At 37.3% G+C, this 17,790-nt stretch overlaps 2 protein-coding genes across 2 annotated transcripts; both read left to right on the top strand.

The window, feature by feature from the left end:
* The first annotated feature begins 90 nt into the window (after positions 1 to 90).
* Positions 91 to 15,550, top strand: fy (fuzzy planar cell polarity protein-like protein). Its single transcript, XM_089853235.1, has 7 exons — positions 91 to 929; positions 13,046 to 13,167; positions 13,786 to 13,939; positions 14,034 to 14,150; positions 14,396 to 15,062; positions 15,146 to 15,272; positions 15,341 to 15,550. The coding sequence occupies exons 1-7, from the start codon at positions 747 to 749 to the stop codon at positions 15,396 to 15,398; spliced, it is 1,428 nt and encodes a 475-aa protein (XP_089709361.1). The 5' UTR covers positions 91 to 746; the 3' UTR covers positions 15,399 to 15,550.
* Positions 15,551 to 15,830: 280 nt separating this feature from the next.
* On the top strand, positions 15,831 to 17,790 carry Uba4 (Ubiquitin-like activating enzyme 4). Its single transcript, XM_089852499.1, has one exon. The coding sequence runs from the start codon at positions 16,033 to 16,035 to the stop codon at positions 17,269 to 17,271; it is 1,239 nt and encodes a 412-aa protein (XP_089708625.1). The 5' UTR covers positions 15,831 to 16,032; the 3' UTR covers positions 17,272 to 17,790.

Here is a 17,790-nt window from a genome sequence, read left to right as displayed (position 1 = left end):
ATGGGTGCATTAAAACGGTTGCATTGTAAAGATAATGACTGTAACGTTTCCGAGGGGGGTTTTAGGGGTAAAAAACAGCCCTGGGGATGAATGAGGGAAGTCTAAGCGTCATTTAGAGAGGAGGAGGAGAAAAGGAAAGCCCTTAGGGGTGACTCATGAAGCAGGGCAAACATAAGCTTCTCCTCTCCTTTAACCATAGTTGAACCCCCTTGGTCTTGTCACCCCACCCAAAATCTCTGGTTTCTCTCCACAAGGATAAACGTAGGGCGAGGTGTACGCTGCCTGCCTGCCTCTCCGAATCCCTCTCAGCCTCTCATTCACGATCTGATCCTCGTACTAGAGAAACGTGCACTCCGTCCAGAAAAATAGACCAATCTTCCGTAAACTATCATGAACCCAGCTACTAAAGTTCAAAGACATGTCCCAAATAACGATTATTTCGCGCGTATTTTCCAAATTTAAGACAGTGTTTTATTCTAGTAATTATGAAAGAGCAAATTATAGCGTCATAAATTGATTTTTAGAGCGTGTTATATCATTGAAATAGTTTAAAACTTGGGACATTCGGTGTTTAACAGAGCTTGAAGCGCTTAAAAGTCGGAATAAATTTAATTCCGACGACTTTGACTTTAATTGCGGGACTGAGGGAGGGAAATTTCTTGAAAATTTTCCTCCTTTTTCCGAAGGTTTATAGCCGTGTTTGATAACTTTGTAGATAACAGGCGAATTTAGCGCGAAAAAATACGATGGGTAAACGTCAGAGATGCGGATTGCCGGCAAGTACAGTGGCCGCGGCGGGAAACAAGCCAATGAAGCCAGCGCATGCGCCTACAACGCGTTTTAAAATGTCCGCAGCGGCTTACTTACTGTGTCTTACGAGTGACGGCGGAATTCCACTTTTTTCAAGGAAAACAGGCGATTTAAAAGCTGTAAGTTGATTAATTTTGAATAATAAGGATTTGTTAAGTCTTTGCAATTGCTTTTTTGTTAGTTTGCATTAGTTTTACACAAAAATTGCCATTGGCCGGGATGCGGGATGGGTTACGAGTTAAGCCTTGGTTATTTTCTTTGGCGATTTTGTATATGGTTACGCATGGCTTCACAGCTGACTCGGGAAAGGTTCAGCAGCCTTCACTAAAACCTGTTTAGGTAGGGGATAATAATCCAAACTACAACTGTAGATCTTAGTAAAGTTTGTTTGTAGCCTTGTAGGCTTAAAATACAGTGTTAACTGAGTTTTTCAAGCTTTAAAAATCTCAGGAAATCAAAATTTATTTCTTTATTTCATTCGCCCCTTTCTTTCAAACTAGTTTTTTTTTTTGAAACTTTGTTTATAAATTTCTTAAAGCTCTAGCTACACTGTTTTTCCGCGGAAAGGTCATCTTAAAGGGTCGTTCGAGTTAGAAAAAGGGTGTTTTTTACTTAATCCACCCTGGGTTTAACTGAATTTAAGGTTGTTGCCAAATTTTTCTGAATGCAAAATGGGCGAAACTGTGTTCTCTGAAGTGTGTCACGCGCTAAAAACACGTGGGGGTATTTTTGTTTTGTGGGTGGGTGTCCGTACAAAGTGACATAACAAAATTTTGGCGAATTCTAAAGGTGTAGTTTAACTCTCGAAAACCTTATTCTATTTAGCTTAAATCTGTTTTGTTCTCATTAAACATTTTAAACTTCACCTTCAAATATTATTTTGCGTTAAAAAATCCCAAAAAACCTCCTTCATTCTGTCACATTATTCAATATCCAATCCCACATATCGAAATATCGGATTTTTATATCTAGGCCTATATTTGGTTGCAAATTTCAAAAATCTCCGAAATCTTATTTTTTAAGCTAAAAAAACCGGTTAAAATCGGAACTTCTCTAAAAGTTTCTAATTGAGCCCTTAAAAACTACTCTTATGCCAGATTTAATAATGATTTGATACCGGGCGGTACTGGCGCCATTCTTAAATATGACAACCGGTTAATTGTATTATTAAAAATAATATCCCCAAGCGTCGGAAATTTTGCCAAAAAAATTACCGAGGAACCCATCTTCACCCTAAACTTTGAAGTCAAGTGGAATTTTATGTTAACTAGTTTAATGTATATTAGCTCCAAGTTCGGTCGATATCGTCACTCGAGTAATTATGTAAGGAACTTCATAGTTTGAATGCTAAAATATATTAACTGTAAATCAGGCAATTTTGTCAACTTAAACTTGGTTTGAGTGGCACACGCATCGTGTTTTTGGCAGCCATACTGATAGTTCTCAGCTAATTCCCGCGCATTTCACCCACCAACATGGCCGTGTAAATTAGCTCCTCCCCTAACAGAAAGCTGCCTATAGAGCTATTTCAGAAAACCAAGTTTTGTACGTCACCTAAGCTATTGTCCATAAAGAAAACGCGGTATCAAAAATGGCCCCCCATTGCTAAAGATGAGACATTTACCGTTTTTGCCTAGAAATATTTCTATTTCCTCGGGATAGAGCGTATTGAACCCCAACTCATGACCAAGAAGCGATATCTAGTTTACTAGGGAGAAGGTATAAATTCGCCACATTTCTAGCTTTATCTCCAGTCCAAACGTATAGTAGGTCCGGAGTTAATCCCCGCCTCTAAATTACAACCAGTATCTCATTGGTTTTTGAAAACTCACGTCAGCCCGACGAGAATGACGAAAATTACCTATTTTCGGACTGAGGAGAGGCGAAATAGCCCGGCCTCCTTTTACGTCCCCCCTTGTATTTTGAAAGGGGGACTGGGAGTATGGCGCGCGAATACTTAGGCATCTTATACCTTCTCCCTAATAAACTAGATATCACTTCTTGACATGACCTTATGAGTATGATAACCAAAAATTTACCTCCCATCTTATGACGTTTAATATTAGAACCAAAAATAAGTAGAAATATTTAGTTTTGTTCCAATCTACAACAAAACCGGCGTGTTGAAAATGAGACAGTCTTTGAAAACTGAGATAGATTGTTTTAGCTCCGAGGTTACCAGTTACGTCTCCCCTTCTTATATACAAAAGGGGACTAATTGCGAGCGACATTCGAGTTTTATTTAGTATTCTCGATAATTGCCGAGCGTCCTGCGGTGCGGGTCCCTATCTTTAATACTATTGAATTTCTTGCGGCCCCCCGGGCTAATTTAAAGACGAGTTTCTCACGGGTCGCCTCTCTGTAGAAAAGACAGCAAAAAAAAAGCATGAATGGTTGACGATTTCCATAATTCTCTCTTTTATCATTTAGCTTTTTGAAGGTTTTTAGAATTTTTTTTTTTATTATTTGTTAAAGCGAAGGGGTGTTCTGATCTTATAAAGATTTAGGGGTGTTTCGGGTCATCGTCTCTCTAATGGGTCCATTTCCAACCTTGTTAATAACCCCGCAAATGACATTTATGGCCAGGGAAAACATACACGTTAGATATATGGCCATACTGCTTTAACAACCGGAGGAATTTGAATATTAAAGGGGTTGTGAACGTTTGACGGTTAGAGACAGTTACAGGCAGTTTTTACTAAGGTTGCTATAGAAAAACTTCCTCCAATCTCTCAATATTGACTTGGCAAAACGGGCGTACATCCACCCCCTGTCGCCATTCTGGTAGCTTTTAATAGTTCTAAGCTATTTAAGCCCCTTTTTCGACCCCCTCTAGAGTGAGGTTGGATGACGTAGTACTACCAAGTCCCTATTCAAGTGACCATCGTTAGCTAATTTAAATTAAATTGGACAATACATATTTGATTATATTGAGGTTCACGTAGCTACGTAGTTGCCACATTGCCCTGAATTCCTGAAAAGTCAGGGATTTTGAAAATGGGGCTTGAAACATCAGGGGATTTTGGAAATGGGGCTTGAAACATCAGGGGATTTTGAAAATGGGGCTTGAAACATCAGGGGATTTTGAAAATGGGGCTTGAAACATCAGGGGATTTTGAAAATGGGGCTTGAAACATCAGGGGATTTTGAAAATGGGGCTTGAAACATCAGGGGATTTTGAAAATGGGGCTTCAAACATCAGGGGATTTATAAGTTTATGGGTACAACTGACATTTAACCACGTCATTTAGAGTATTCTACAAACAAAAGAGTCTGTGTTTATCAGGGAAGATTACTTTACACAGTCAGGGAAAACCTGGAGAAGTCAGCGAATTATGAAATGAACGCACTATGGCAACCCTGAGTGAACTATAACTTTGTTACGTAATTGGATAAAATCTTAAGTCAAAAGAGTTTCACAATTCCTTTAATAACCCCTCTGCTTTTAAAATCAACTAGTTTACATATTAATAATCCTAAGGGCCTCGTACTACCTGCCCCGAGCCTGTTTGGTCTTAGTTATTTCGGGGGTTTTTCTAAAATCTAAATAAAAATTCTAATACAATAAATTATATTAAGTTGTTTGCCATTAAGCTTGTTATTACCATACAAAATAGCTTACAGCACCAATTGATGTTAAAATACAAACACACGATATATATTTGGAGTAGTAAATTAAAATACTCTGTTTCCCTGTGGTTAAATTATTTTTCTTAACGATGCTTATTTTGGGAGATTACTGGTATTGTGTGTAGGATAAGGAATTATTTTTTAATAACACGGTAACAACCTGCATAATATATTGCACAGTCTTCGAGCAGGTACGCCATATACAGCTGGACAATCCAGTTTTGATTGTGAATCGACCTCATTTTCTGTTATTGGTATCTTCTAGTATCTTTCGTTGTTAGCGGTTTTGTACGTAGGAGCATAGGTTTATATTTTCCATAAGTGTGACACTCGTTCCGGAGAGTTAGCTGCTGGTGAGGCGTTGTCAAAGGCTTAGTTACCGACCTTTCTGAGAGCTAAAGGGGGTTTCTTATATTACACGGCTCAAGCAAACTTCAAAGAAACATACTTTTGCCCGATAGTTCTATATTTTCTTTGCTTTTGCTTAGATCAAGAAGGAATATACTGATTAATATTATTATTAACTCTGTAAAATTCTAAGCATATGAAGTGTCACACTTGTAGATAATCTTATAAACTTATGGTACGTTTCAATTTGACCTTTTACTGATTTTCAATAGGCGAGGGGTTAATCACTATCAGGTTCCTTCAACCTGATTACGGTGAGGTTTCCCTCTGTTCACTAGTATAATAATACTTTCAAAGAATAGTCTGCTACTACCAACTTTGTCGTGACGTCACACCCTCGTATCTCTCTCCTCGGTTTTGGCGACCATATTGGAAGTCGTCAGCTCATGGCATTAAATTTAGACTACCAATATTGACGTCACGTCCCGTAGCTCCTCCCCTCTCAGTGCTACTCTTTACAGTGAAAGGTACATCGTGTACATTATTCTCAATATACACTGGGTTGCTGGCTCCTCGAAAATAGGAGCCTATGAGAAAAGAAATCTTGGATTGTATACATCTAAGATGAAAACTTCCAATTCACCCATCACTTGCCCAGCCTCTATTGTAACTTACCGCTTTAAAAATAATTGGTTCAAAGGAACAAGTGTTCATACCAGTGCAGGATATTATGCCTTGGGGCACATTTGAAATAGGGGATTTCCTGCCCTCTTGAAATATTATCAAAAATTCGTCGAAGGAAAAAAAAAGTCCAGGAATGCTTTTTTTTTTTTTACTGTTGATTTTAGTCTACTGATTTTTAAACGATTTATTCATAGCTTGGCGCATCCCGGATTTTTAAAGGGACAGTGAAATAATGTTAGTTTTTTGGGAAAGAATGTTCTAAGGGGTCATCTCTAGAACATTCAAATCAAAACTCGAAAACAATGTGCCTTGTGGCAAAATGGAGATAGAAGTTACATTTTAGACTCAAAATCGATTTCCCTTAATTTATGCCGGACTTATGAGAAACACCCTGTATATACAAAATTAATTCGCCAGTATTTTGATATCTCAATTAGACAGCGAGATAAATTAGCAAATTGAATTAGATATCACCAGGGATAGATTTAATTTTAGAAGTAGGAATGGAGAACGGTTAGTATTTACTTCAGTTATTCCGACTCATAGCCCTGTATAGAGCCCCTCCCTCCAACACGTAACGAAAACTTTAAATTATCTTATTGACTCACTTAAACTACGTTTGGATGACGTTGCTGACGGGGACGGCGAAAAATACGTAATCCTTTTCCACCTCTGTCGCTATGACCCTCCCGTCTCTTCTTTCATACCCCTCCGTCCCGTGGAAGGGGGTCCGGGACTTTGACGCGCGAACAGATTACTCTGTTCTTCATTCCTACTTCTAAAATTAAATCTATCCCTGATATCACGTAAAAGTCGATTTTTCTACTGATGTACTTTCAAATACGAACATATTCCCTTCATAATACAGAAAGAGCAGCCGCTCACCTTTGATTATATTAAACTCTATAGGAAACTAAAATGGTACGCCAGTGGTCTCTGGTTATTGAGGTCTTGTCCCTTGTTGATAAGTCGGGTCAAAATATTTTTGTAGAAAAGATATATTTCTATGAAAATTAGAAATCGGGGTCGTCCCTTTTTTTTTAATAAAACGTAACTAAAACGCTCCATATCTCCAGGGTATACGGCAGTTATTATTTTTGGAGATGGGATCCACAGAAAATGATTGGAATTTGATTTATTTCCGGGTGGGTTCTGTTCCCCGGTCCTTAATCTTCCTCTAATAGCGCCACAATAGACCATTTCATCCGTAGATGTGTACTGTACTTCGGTACCGCCTTTAACAAATACAAGATAATGACTGCCTTCCATGGAATAGACCTTTTTGGAGTAAAAAAGGGGGATTGACAACCCTCAGTATTGGGACGTACAAGGGGGGTTGATACATTGCCGTCTCTGCGCACTCTCATGATTCAAAACGGCTAGAGCACCGTGTCTTTCCCTTTTAGTTACATCGAAATGGTCTATCATAGAGGCTCAATAACCATACCTGCAGTGTAATAGTGTACATACGCCTCTGATAAGGCTCCTGATATGGTCCCTGGATCTTAAGAGGTCGGAGGTCAAGGGTGGGGTTGGTTGGTTGGTATACACCTTGAAACGAAAGCACTCACTCCTCCCTCTAGTAATCTAGAAATTTAGATCTAAAGGTTCTTGGGACGAAAATAACAAGCGTATCAATAGAATGCGCTTTACGATTATCTACGGTCTTAAGTTTCTTTACAGAGGTCAAATTGTTAGGGTCAAAGTTTTAGAAATACCACCATCGTACTCATTACCCGCGGGCCTAGTTTGATATAAGTTGTTTTTGGTCTGGTACCGTGTTTTTTATTTTGTTATTGCAAGATTTTATGGTAATTTCCATTAATTTTATGTATAAAATTAATTAGTCTTTAGGAAAATTACCTTAAAGGGACACTCCAGGCTAGAATATAAAATAGTTTCTTTTTTAATTGAAAGAGCGTGTAAAATAAGCAATATATCAAAATTGGAACCATGTTTCTATCCATAATATATTAAAAAGGATTCGAGCAATTTAGTTTCCGTAATGGACACTAGGATGTACCCTGACGAAACTGTCAGGTGGTACCAGAAGTAAGATGAGACTAGAAGTGAAGGGCTCTAGCATTGGTAGTAGATCCTGGCACAAGTGAACAAATTTGAGGATTTTATGCCGCTTCAATCGCGCCTACACTACAGATGAAAAAATTGGTCGAGTTCCAAAAAATTTCCTACCCCCTTCCCCTCAACCTAAAGCCGCGGAACACGGACGCCTGTGCTTGAATCTAGTTCGGCCCGGCCGTCTACCACCACGAGCGCCTCACGTTTTGGAGGGAAAATTCAGAAACCGCTACTAGAGGCAGTGTTGTTCTAAGTGGCACAATTGTGCCTTTTCGGCACATTTTAAGATCTTCAGCACCGAAAGCACATTTGGCCTGTTTAAAGCACATTTTCAAATTTCATTTTTAACATTAGCGTCTATGGGACGAAAATTCCGCCACTAGGTGGCGCCAAAAGCCTTTCGTTGGGGGGGGGGGACGGAAATTTTCCTACCCCCAGGGGGGGGAAAAGCACATTTTGAAAAAAGCTTCCATTGGATCAGCACATTTTACTATTGGGGAAAGCACCTTTCCAAAAGTCGAAGGAACAACCCTGACTAGAGGGCCAACCTTTGGTGTCTTATCAAGAATATTCACTTTCGCCGAGTGAAGAATTTGATTAGCTCAGTACTTCTAGTCTCTTCTCACTTCTTGTGGTACTAGGCGTCCAATAAGGGTAGTCCCCAGTACTTCGCGGGAAAGCCTAACGCGTAGTGTCCATTACAGAAACTTAATTGCTCTTATTTTCTTTAATATTGTAGGTAAAAACATGGTTCCAATTAATATATTCATTATTTTAAACGCTCTTTCGATTAAAAATTAAAATATTTTAGCCCGAAGTATTCCTTTAACCTTGTTTTGTCTATATGGCTGTCATTACCCGCGTTCAAGAGACAAATTAATTTTGGTTTATTTTTAATCTAGTTCCGTTTGTAGGATCAAATTTATTAATTTTGATAGAGGAAACAATTAAATATACACCTTTTGATTTTGCCTCCAGTCAATTTTCACGTTATATTAAGAAGAATATGGTAAAAAATAGGTTATGATTTTCTACAAGGTAAAGAAAGCCCTTTCTAAGTCGGTTTCACTCTCGTAATAAACCACTGCCATAAAATCCTAAGAAGATGATTCTCTGAGGCTTTGAGGCGTTTCAATCAAGATTTAAGCCTAAGACTTTTTTTTTTTTATTTTATTTTCTTCACCTCAAGATTGTGGCTTGTCTTTTGAAAATCTAGAATCTGGAGGATGGATATTACGGCCAAACTAATTAAATGATTTAGATTTAGGACAAAATATATGGAATTTTTGAGATTTTTCGAAATGTTTTTAAAAGGGTTCCACAAATTGCCCCGCACCCGTTTTCTATTCAATCTGGCTTTTAATATATCATGTCAATGAAACTAAAAGGGTAAAACTTGGATGGTGGTGCATCTTTCGGTGCTCCCCTTGTACGTCCCGATACTGAGGGTTGGCTTCCCCCCCGCCCCCCTTTTTTTCATCGAAATGGTCTATTCACAAAATCATCCGCGACAGCGACAACGGCGCTAGCTTCACCGTGAATTGGGGGTCAAACTATTTAACGCCACCTCCCAACTTGCGGGCAAGCGATTTTTGAATTCCTTTATAAATTGTTAAAGTTATTTAAAAGTAAACTGCCCATTCTTCTATAACCATTAACCACCAATATATTTTAATTTTAATAATTAGCATAATAATAATAAATATTCAATTGCACATCCGATCGCGTTTGTACAGTTTTCTTTTAACTCGAAATCCTTTTGTTTTATTTAATTAATTTCAAATCAGAATCATCTTTTTTTTTCTTTGTTTCAACAATGCATCGTCACAGAACCACCCTATCTAATAACAATTGCCAACGGTTGACAATAGGCACTTTACCATTGTGTCTACTCATGCCTAACATATCAGCCCGAAGCGACTTTGAATTTGAACACCCTTTATTTCTTTCTCTAAAGAAACCCCCGACTCAATAAGGTGAAAATGGCATAGACTTTTGGTTTGACCTTGCGCATTTATAAGTAGTGCCTGGAATACATATGGCTAATAGGAATTATTGCCTGATTTTTGTGAACCGGGTGTTGCGAGATAGATTGTTCGCGAGGTAAAATTCCTCGTATCAAAAGGGGATAATGGAAGAAGGATAACACTCTGTATCCTTTTAATACTTTAGTTATGTAACATGACTCTTCCCAGGCTCATACACCCTTTTTGTTTGCTCTCCTGCTCATCAAACTTCAGATGGGCTAGGCACCGTGCTAGGGTGAATTTCTCTAACTGTTTGGTACTAAATCCCCAGCAATCAACCCACAAACCTTGATTGTCTTGACGTGGGACCAAAATCCATGCACAAGCGCATGCGCCTTTACAAATAGTTAAGCGCTAATACAGTAATGATGAGGGAACTATTTATCGCGTGTGTGATTCGGTTTAGTACCCTTGCTCGAAATGTAAAATGATATTGGGAAGAATCATGTTACAATTACCAAGCTTTGTGGTACACTTCTCTCGAAGAGAAGTATTATATGCTTCTGGTCGTACATAATGATTATTTTAGCTCTTCCCACAAATTCCTATTTGCTGTATGCATTCCTGATAGCTCAAGTATCACCCCAATGTATCAAAAATGGATTCCAAATTGCTTTCTTCAAGTTTTTGCAAATATAATTATTAACGAGAAGGCCCCGGGGCCAAGAGAAGACGCTAGTGGCTCATTCTTATAAAGATACATTATTGGATTTATCTGCCGTTTTAAAGAAGGTAGCTATAGCTTTTTTGGGGAATATAAGACAGTAAGGTGCGCCAGCCAGGCCAGTGTGTAATGGACTGAGACCTTTCGTAACCCCTGTTTAAAAAAATACGCTCTTAAAGTGTGGGAAAATAGGTTGGTGGAACCACTCCTATATGTGCTTTTTCAGGTGGGTTTCAAGTATTTAACGGAATTTTTACTGTAATACCGAATCAGTAAGTGTGCCTGCTTGCTGTCTGAGAACTTCAATTGCTTTAATTCGCGCTGGAAAACAGCTCGCGTTGGGATTTGTTTGAACAGAGTTCGCATATAGTTACATACAATGTTTTACGTTAAATATTCAACAAGACGAACCAAAGGCTGGGCTCGTAATAGTAGCCACATCGTACCGTACTAAACAGATGTACTGAAAATTTGAGTGAATAGCCCCTCGATGCGCTACCATTAAATGTGCTGAAATTATTACCCGTAATTCTAACTTCATAGAAGTACAGAAAATTTGAGTGATAACATAATGTCTAAATGAGTGATTAAAATGCTATGCTTATACTTACTACTATAATCCCCTTCCACTTAAAATACACTTCCATTCACTCCCATTCACTCTCCCTTCAATGACGAGCGAAAAATTTTATACTGCCAAATGCGGTACTCTTTCACGACAACTACGCTGCCGCCCCCACCACCGACAACAACAGGGCAGGTCAAACTAAGACCCACGTAGTAGATGTTCATCATACGATGTGTCTAAAAATGCAATTTAAACGGGGCCATGATCTTGCTTTAAACTCTCTCCCAACCATCCCATCTGAGGCCATATTGACATATTTCACAGTGTATACATTCAACCTAATATCAGGGTTAGTTTTCCATGACTTGTTCAACGGGGTCATGACCTTGTCCTTAAACTATTTACTACCATCCCATATTGGCATGTTACAAATTTGCCAACCTATAACACAGCGTACATTCAAAAGTTATAAGAGAAAACTTGAATGAAAGGTTAAAAGAAAGTTAGTTTTTTTTTTTCACCCCATCACGACGCGATCTCATCTTTTAATGAACTTCCTGGCTACGTAACATTCTTTGAATTATTTTACGTAGAAAATTATATCCAAATCTAATTAGTTTCCAGTTTTTTTTCCTTCTTAATTATAATTACCTAATTAAAACTGTAACCTTCAGTAATAAACCCTTAAAAAAACAGAAGAAACTCGTAGTAATTTTGGAATAAATATAGTTGAAAAGTAGTCATTAAGTTCCACGGAACGTACGAATTAATCCAAACATTCCGATTTAAGAAAAACCTAACCTAACACACCCTTTGACTTGAATTCAAAAAAAGTCATTTGCCGCTTGCCTTTTTAATTATTTCTCGTTGAATGGCCTTAAGCAAAGTATAGGGCGTCTATAATATACGTATAATTTAGAATGGATTTGTGGTCTAACTTTCATACTTTAAAGTTTTTTCTTACTGTTTAATTACGGGGATTATTAAAAACATGTCCATTTCATTAAAGGAATATTAAACACCGAAAAAAAAAACGTTTTTGTTCGAAGGTTTTTCTTTAGTATTTATTTTTAAAAGATGACGTCGCAAAATCACTTGAAATCGAGATATGTCGGATTATTTTTAATTTCTATTAAAACAAACAAAAAAATTAAAATTATTGTTCCAGTTTTCCTTTAATATTTTCGAGGGACCACTCACTAGTATTTATTTTTAAAGGATGACGTCGCAAATTCAATGATCATTTGAAATCGAGATATGTAGGATTATTTTTAATTTCTATTAAAACAAACAAAAAAAAATCAAAATTATTCTTCAATTTTTCCTTTAATATTTTGGAGGGGCCACTCACTCAGCGTACAAAAGACCATTTGCCATTTCCGATGTAACTAAGAGGGGTTAAATACCTCTGCTCTGCCCTCCGTCTGGCTTTTTGGCAAATGCGCTGTAGTCTTTTTATATCATGAGAGAGTGCGCAGAGACGGCATTTTACCAACCCCTTTGTCTGCCCCGATACTGAGGGTTGCCCCCCTTACGTAGAAAAGGACTATTCCCTTTTGTAATCCGTGTACGTGAAATCTGAGAGTTGTTAGCCCCTCGGATATCTTTTACGTCAATGCCAATTCGTATATTTTAATAGTTGCCTTAAGGTCTTTTAGAAAAACATATTCTTTTGGAGTGGCAACTGGCAAGCCGAAAGTTAACGACCCGCACTTGTTTCAAATCATTATTCCATCTTGTAATTAAAGAAATTAAGAAGAAAAAAAACTGCACCCCTTTTAATGTCATCTCTCTCTAATGTCGATAAAAACTGCCCAGAAATCCAAAGAAAAAACAATTAATAGCGTTTTCCGTTGAAACTTTGCACGGAGTTGCTTTATTGGAGTGAATATGGTGGCAGACATCTAGCAGCCAATGAAAAACCGCATAAAGCTGTAATTCAAGACCCAATAAACTCTTCTTTGCATGCCTTTAAGCAATTTTGAAGAAGTTTTATTCGTTTACCATTTTACCAAGTTCAGTGTTTCGGAAAGAAGTCCAGACTTTTTCCAAAAAATTATTTTTGATAAGATTAAAACTTGATATAAACATTACGTTACTGGTGTGGTACCTTGATTTTTACTTATACTGTATAAGTATTAAACGATCAATGTTATGGCCTATTTTATTGTCAAACCACCTTGAAACTTTTAGGTTAAAAAGTCTCATATCTTTTATTTTTTGTTATTTTTCTAGCTTCCCTACGCTGTTATCGGTACTCTAAATGGTATAAATCTTTATGGACGACTACAGGGAGCAAATTTAACGAACACAGTTACCGATGACGCCAAAATTCTGTGGAGGGTCTATTACGACAGGTCACCAAAGAATTTTATTATCGTATACCATAAGTTCATAAGATATGTTCCATAAGTATGACACTATGTAGTCCTTGGTAATGTTAGAGAATTAATGAGAGATAACTAGTTCGAGAACGACAAACGAGAATTGACTACACTCAGTTAATTTTGCAGTCCATCTTCCTATTTAGTCTGTACTAAACCTTTTATAGCGCTTTACCAGGCATCGCTCTACGAGAATCTATGACGTTTCACCTACGTTTCAAGCTCTCACTAACCAGTGACAAACTTATGGGGAACATACTTATAAACTTATGCTTATACCTTTTAGGTCTTTGTCAGGGGAAGTTTTTTTTTTGGTACCATTTTACCTTACCATCCTGGGATGCCTTCAATGCCGCTCCTTATTTTACTGTGATAAACCATTTATTTCCCTTAACAAAAAACCTCCAAAGATGTTTTAAGACAGTCGTAAACTCTTTGTTGTAACCTTTTCTACGAGGGTTACATCTTGATTTATGACTTGAAGGTTTTGTCAGCTTTTGTGCCTTGAAATAGGGGATTTTTATTTTTTTTTTCATTTATTCCTTTTATGTACGTTTATTAACGTTTTCAAAATTCTTTTGCACCCTACAGTGTCGTTTTAATTATCGTAACAAACAACGATGGCCCGAGTGATTCACATCTTTCTTCTCTGTTGGAAAATGTCTTCTCAGCCATGGTTCTACTGGTTGGAATTGACCGGTTGAAACAAATTAACAATGTTGATAGGTTGAAGAGAGATTTAAAGGTAAAGTAGGCCTAGTTTTTATTATTTTTCAAGGTTTTTTTCTTTTTATTTTAAAAACGATCTTTACAAAACCACGAGTTACATTTTTTTACAGGCATGCTACAACCTGATTGATTATTTAATGCAACAGTTAGACCAGGGTTTGTCCACTATTGGAGACTTGACCGGCTTTGTGGACTGTATGTTATGCCCCGAAGCTTTACAACTCGAAGTAAGAAACGTTTTAACTGGATTATAGTAGACGCGCATAGGGATGGGGATCGGGATCGCGATCTTTTGCTAATTTACTTAATTACTCGAGGCCTGATTGTTGTAACCCCAAGTATTTAGTATCGTCGGAAAGATAATAAGTAGTTCTATCACATGTTTCAAGGATTTTCCTGTGTCATTTACCAAACCCGAGGTATAAGCCTGATTCTCAGGCAATAACGATCCATTTTTTTAATTCCTTTCCAGCATTACTTGGAAGGTTTCACGGAGGTCGCCGATTCGGACTACGGTTGTCTTCTAGTCAGGGGTAAAGTAGCGGTCGCAACAAAAAAATGGTGGAGTCTAACGGGACAAGAGCTGGTTCTCTTGTCGGCTTTTATCAACTCATCCCCGAAAACGACAACCAGGGACGTCCCACTCTTTCTACCAACCAGTTGTCCTCAAGCCAGTAACCGCTTACTAACTTTCCACTTAGTCCAAGGAGTGGACTTGTGTTTCTTATGCGGTCCTAACCCGCGATTAGACGATTTAGAAGAAGAAGTCCCGCGTTTTTGGAAAGAATCGTTCGAAATGCTCAAACAAGTCTCTAGTCTACATCCGCGTAATTTTCCAACGTCAATTAAGTTGGACAAAAACGTTTTAGGATTCGCGTTGCTTCACGAAACGAAGCGCAAGTGTTTGTCCAGTGTTTATCCGTTCGCCTCAACTACCGAGGATCATTTGCATATTGATTCGAAAAACGTCATCACACCGATTAATAAGTTAAAAGAAACGAAGGGATGTACAAGTTTGAGACGTAGGCAAGAACTGCTGAGGGCGATGTACAAGCTAGTCGTTGGGACGTATTATCCACCTAGAGAATCAATTATACCCGAAAATATCGAAGGAGCAGTGGCAAATCCTTGTAAAGAAGGTACTAAACTTTTAAATTTTGATTTTTGCCTACTTTTAAGCCTTTGTAGTGACCTTTGACCCCCTCATTCTGTATTTCTATAGTTAACTGTTTGGAAAATGGTGCCGAGATCTACGTATGTATGGATCATTTCAAATTCTATTCCATCAGGGAGAAGCCTTACCAAATATTCATCTTATATAACTCAGCAGTGCCTTTGTATGCTATGAGGTTAGTATTGGTTTCTTAATTAAATATTGCTTAAACTAAATAAAACTTATTTTCTCTCTAATTTTAAGATCTGTCAGTCATCAAACGTTGAAACAGTTAACGACATACAAAGTTCATCAGCTTTAAGTTTTGTTTTAATTTTTGCCTCTGTAATGAATTATTTTATGTAAAAACTGTTGTAAATAACCACAGATGCGTCACATCCAAAGATATTCCTTAAATAAGATTATATTCCTAAAAAAAATATGAATAAAATCGTGTAATTTATTAGAGAAGAATTTTTTAATTGTTTTCCATTTAGGCCTAATATTTCTAGGCAGCGACAGCCACAGCCACGTGGCTTAACGCGTTTAAATTGCGCGTTCTAAAAATCAGCCACCATGGAGGAATATTCCTGGAGCCCAAGCTGCAAAAAAGGCACTTGTAAGGAAAAGTTCATTATCACTCCAGTAAAACTACTCCATAGATTATGGCATTCATCAGAAAATGGGTCGTCTGCTCTGAATACTGCTGGTCCGACTCCTTGCATTACAAAAGAGTGACTGAAGAACGTGGTAGCGTTCGGCTCTTGACCTATTGTTGTGCGTGAAATTAAATAAATAATTTTATTAAGTAATTTGGTTAAATTCTGCGATATAAGATTAAACTAGTGGATAAATTACATAATATTTTGTAATTTATAAAAAATAGTTTATCAACGTAAAGTGTTGTGTGTGTGGTGAGTTGGTGACTAGTGAGCAATATTAACCACGTGGAAACCATGGAAGCTTCGTGTTCAGAAATAACAGTAGGTAACAACTCTTTATCCAAAAATGAAATTGAACGATATAGCCGTCAAATTCTCTTGCCTGAAATCGGTATTCGCGGCCAGTTATCTTTAAATACTGCTAAAGTCTTAATTGTTGGTGCTGGTGGACTTGGCTGCCCAGTTGGCATGTACTTAGCAGCTTCGGGTGTCAAATACATTAGCGTTGTCGATTACGATACCATTGATGTTAGTAATCTTCATCGACAAGTTTTATTTAAAGAGAAAGACGTTGGGCAGTCTAAAGCCCAAACATTCGCGGAAACAATATCAAACATGAATTCTAATGTTGAATGTAAACCTTACAATGAGCTGTTATCTAGTCGTAACGCAATTTCAATCATAGAAAAGCATGATATTATTATCGACGCGACTGACAACGTTGCCACGCGATATTTACTAAACGACGCTTGCGTTTTATCAAAGAAACCTTTAGTTTCTGGCAGTGCATTGCGTTTTGAGGGACAGTTAACGATTTACAATTACCAAAACGGCCCGTGTTATCGTTGTCTTTTCCCAAATCCCCCTCCACCCGAAACCGTAACTAATTGTTCGGATGGCGGGGTTTTAGGCCCAGTTACTGGGGTGATAGGTAGTCTACAAGCTGTTGAAACCATGAAAATAATTATGGGTCTTGGAACAACGTATTCTCAAAAAATGTTGCTTTATAACGGTCAAGATGGGTCGTTCAGGCAAATAAAACTTAGATCTAAACAACCTAATTGCGTTATTTGCGGTGATAACCCAACTATAACCGAACTAATTGATTACGAACAGTTTTGCGGGGCACCAGCCCAAGATAAAACACCGTCATTGAACGTTTTAAGCTCAAACGATAGAATAACGTGTTTGGAATATCGGGATGTTTTGAAAAATAAAATTCCTCATACCTTAGTCGATGTTAGAAGCGAAACTCACGTGGAAATTTGTAAATTACCCAATAGTTTAAACATTCCAATTAGTAAAATTAGTCGCGATGAACGGATTCAGATGTTAAAAGACATTATTGAGGACTTAGATCGGGATGAGGATGGTAAGAAACGACTCTACGTTGTTTGTCGACGTGGAAATGATTCCCAATTAGCCGTTCGGGAATTGAAAAATAAATTTAACGACGAGGTCATTGTTAAAGATTTAATTGGAGGCCTTTTTTCATACTCTAAAGATGTAGATTCAAATTTCCCCATTTATTAAAAAGCGCAATTAAAAAACGTGAAACAATTTTGAAACGCAAAAATAAATTTAATTTTGTTTAAAATATATAAGTACAGTAAATATAAATATTGAATAAATATGCTGAACATTGAATAAATATGCTGAACATTGAATAAATATGCTAAACTTTGAATAAATATGTCGAGCGTTGAATAAATATGTAGAACGTTGAATAAAAATGTCGAGCGTTGAATAAAAATGTTGAACATTGAATAAAAATGTTGAACGTTGAATAAAAATGTTGAACGTTGAATAAAAATGTTGAACGTCGAATAAAAATGTTGAACGTCGAATAAAAATGTTGAACATTGAATAAAAATGTTAAACGTTGAATAAAAATGTCGAGCGTTGAATAAATATGTAGAACGTTGAATAAAAATGTTGAACGTTGAATAAAAATGTTGAACATTGAATAAATATGTTGAACGTTGAATAAAAATGTTAAACGTTGAATAAAAATGTTAAACTTTGAATAAACATTGGATAAATAGGTTAAAA

Source organism: Phalangium opilio, unplaced genomic scaffold (assembly GCF_054372755.1).
Source record: "Phalangium opilio isolate 3A_F unplaced genomic scaffold, DU_Popi_V2 ptg000113l_1, whole genome shotgun sequence".
NCBI lineage: Eukaryota > Metazoa > Arthropoda > Arachnida > Opiliones > Phalangiidae > Phalangium > Phalangium opilio.
Note: the sequence above shows the minus strand (reverse complement) of the source record. Positions and strands in the feature narration are given on the sequence as shown.

Bases quoted from the DNA above. Each gene is read 5' to 3' on its own strand.
- Uba4 (XM_089852499.1), top strand. From the start codon at position 16,033: ATGGAAGCTTCGTGTTCAGAAATAACAGTAGGTAACAACTCTTTATCC.
- fy (XM_089853235.1), top strand. From the start codon at position 747: ATGGGTAAACGTCAGAGATGCGGATTGCCGGCAAGTACAGTGGCCGCG. The intron at 930-13,045 runs GTAAGTTGATTA...TTATTTTTCTAG, and splicing joins AAACAGGCGATTTAAAAGCT to CTTCCCTACGCTGTTATCGG. The intron at 13,940-14,033 runs GTAAAGTAGGCC...ATTTTTTTACAG, and splicing joins GGTTGAAGAGAGATTTAAAG to GCATGCTACAACCTGATTGA.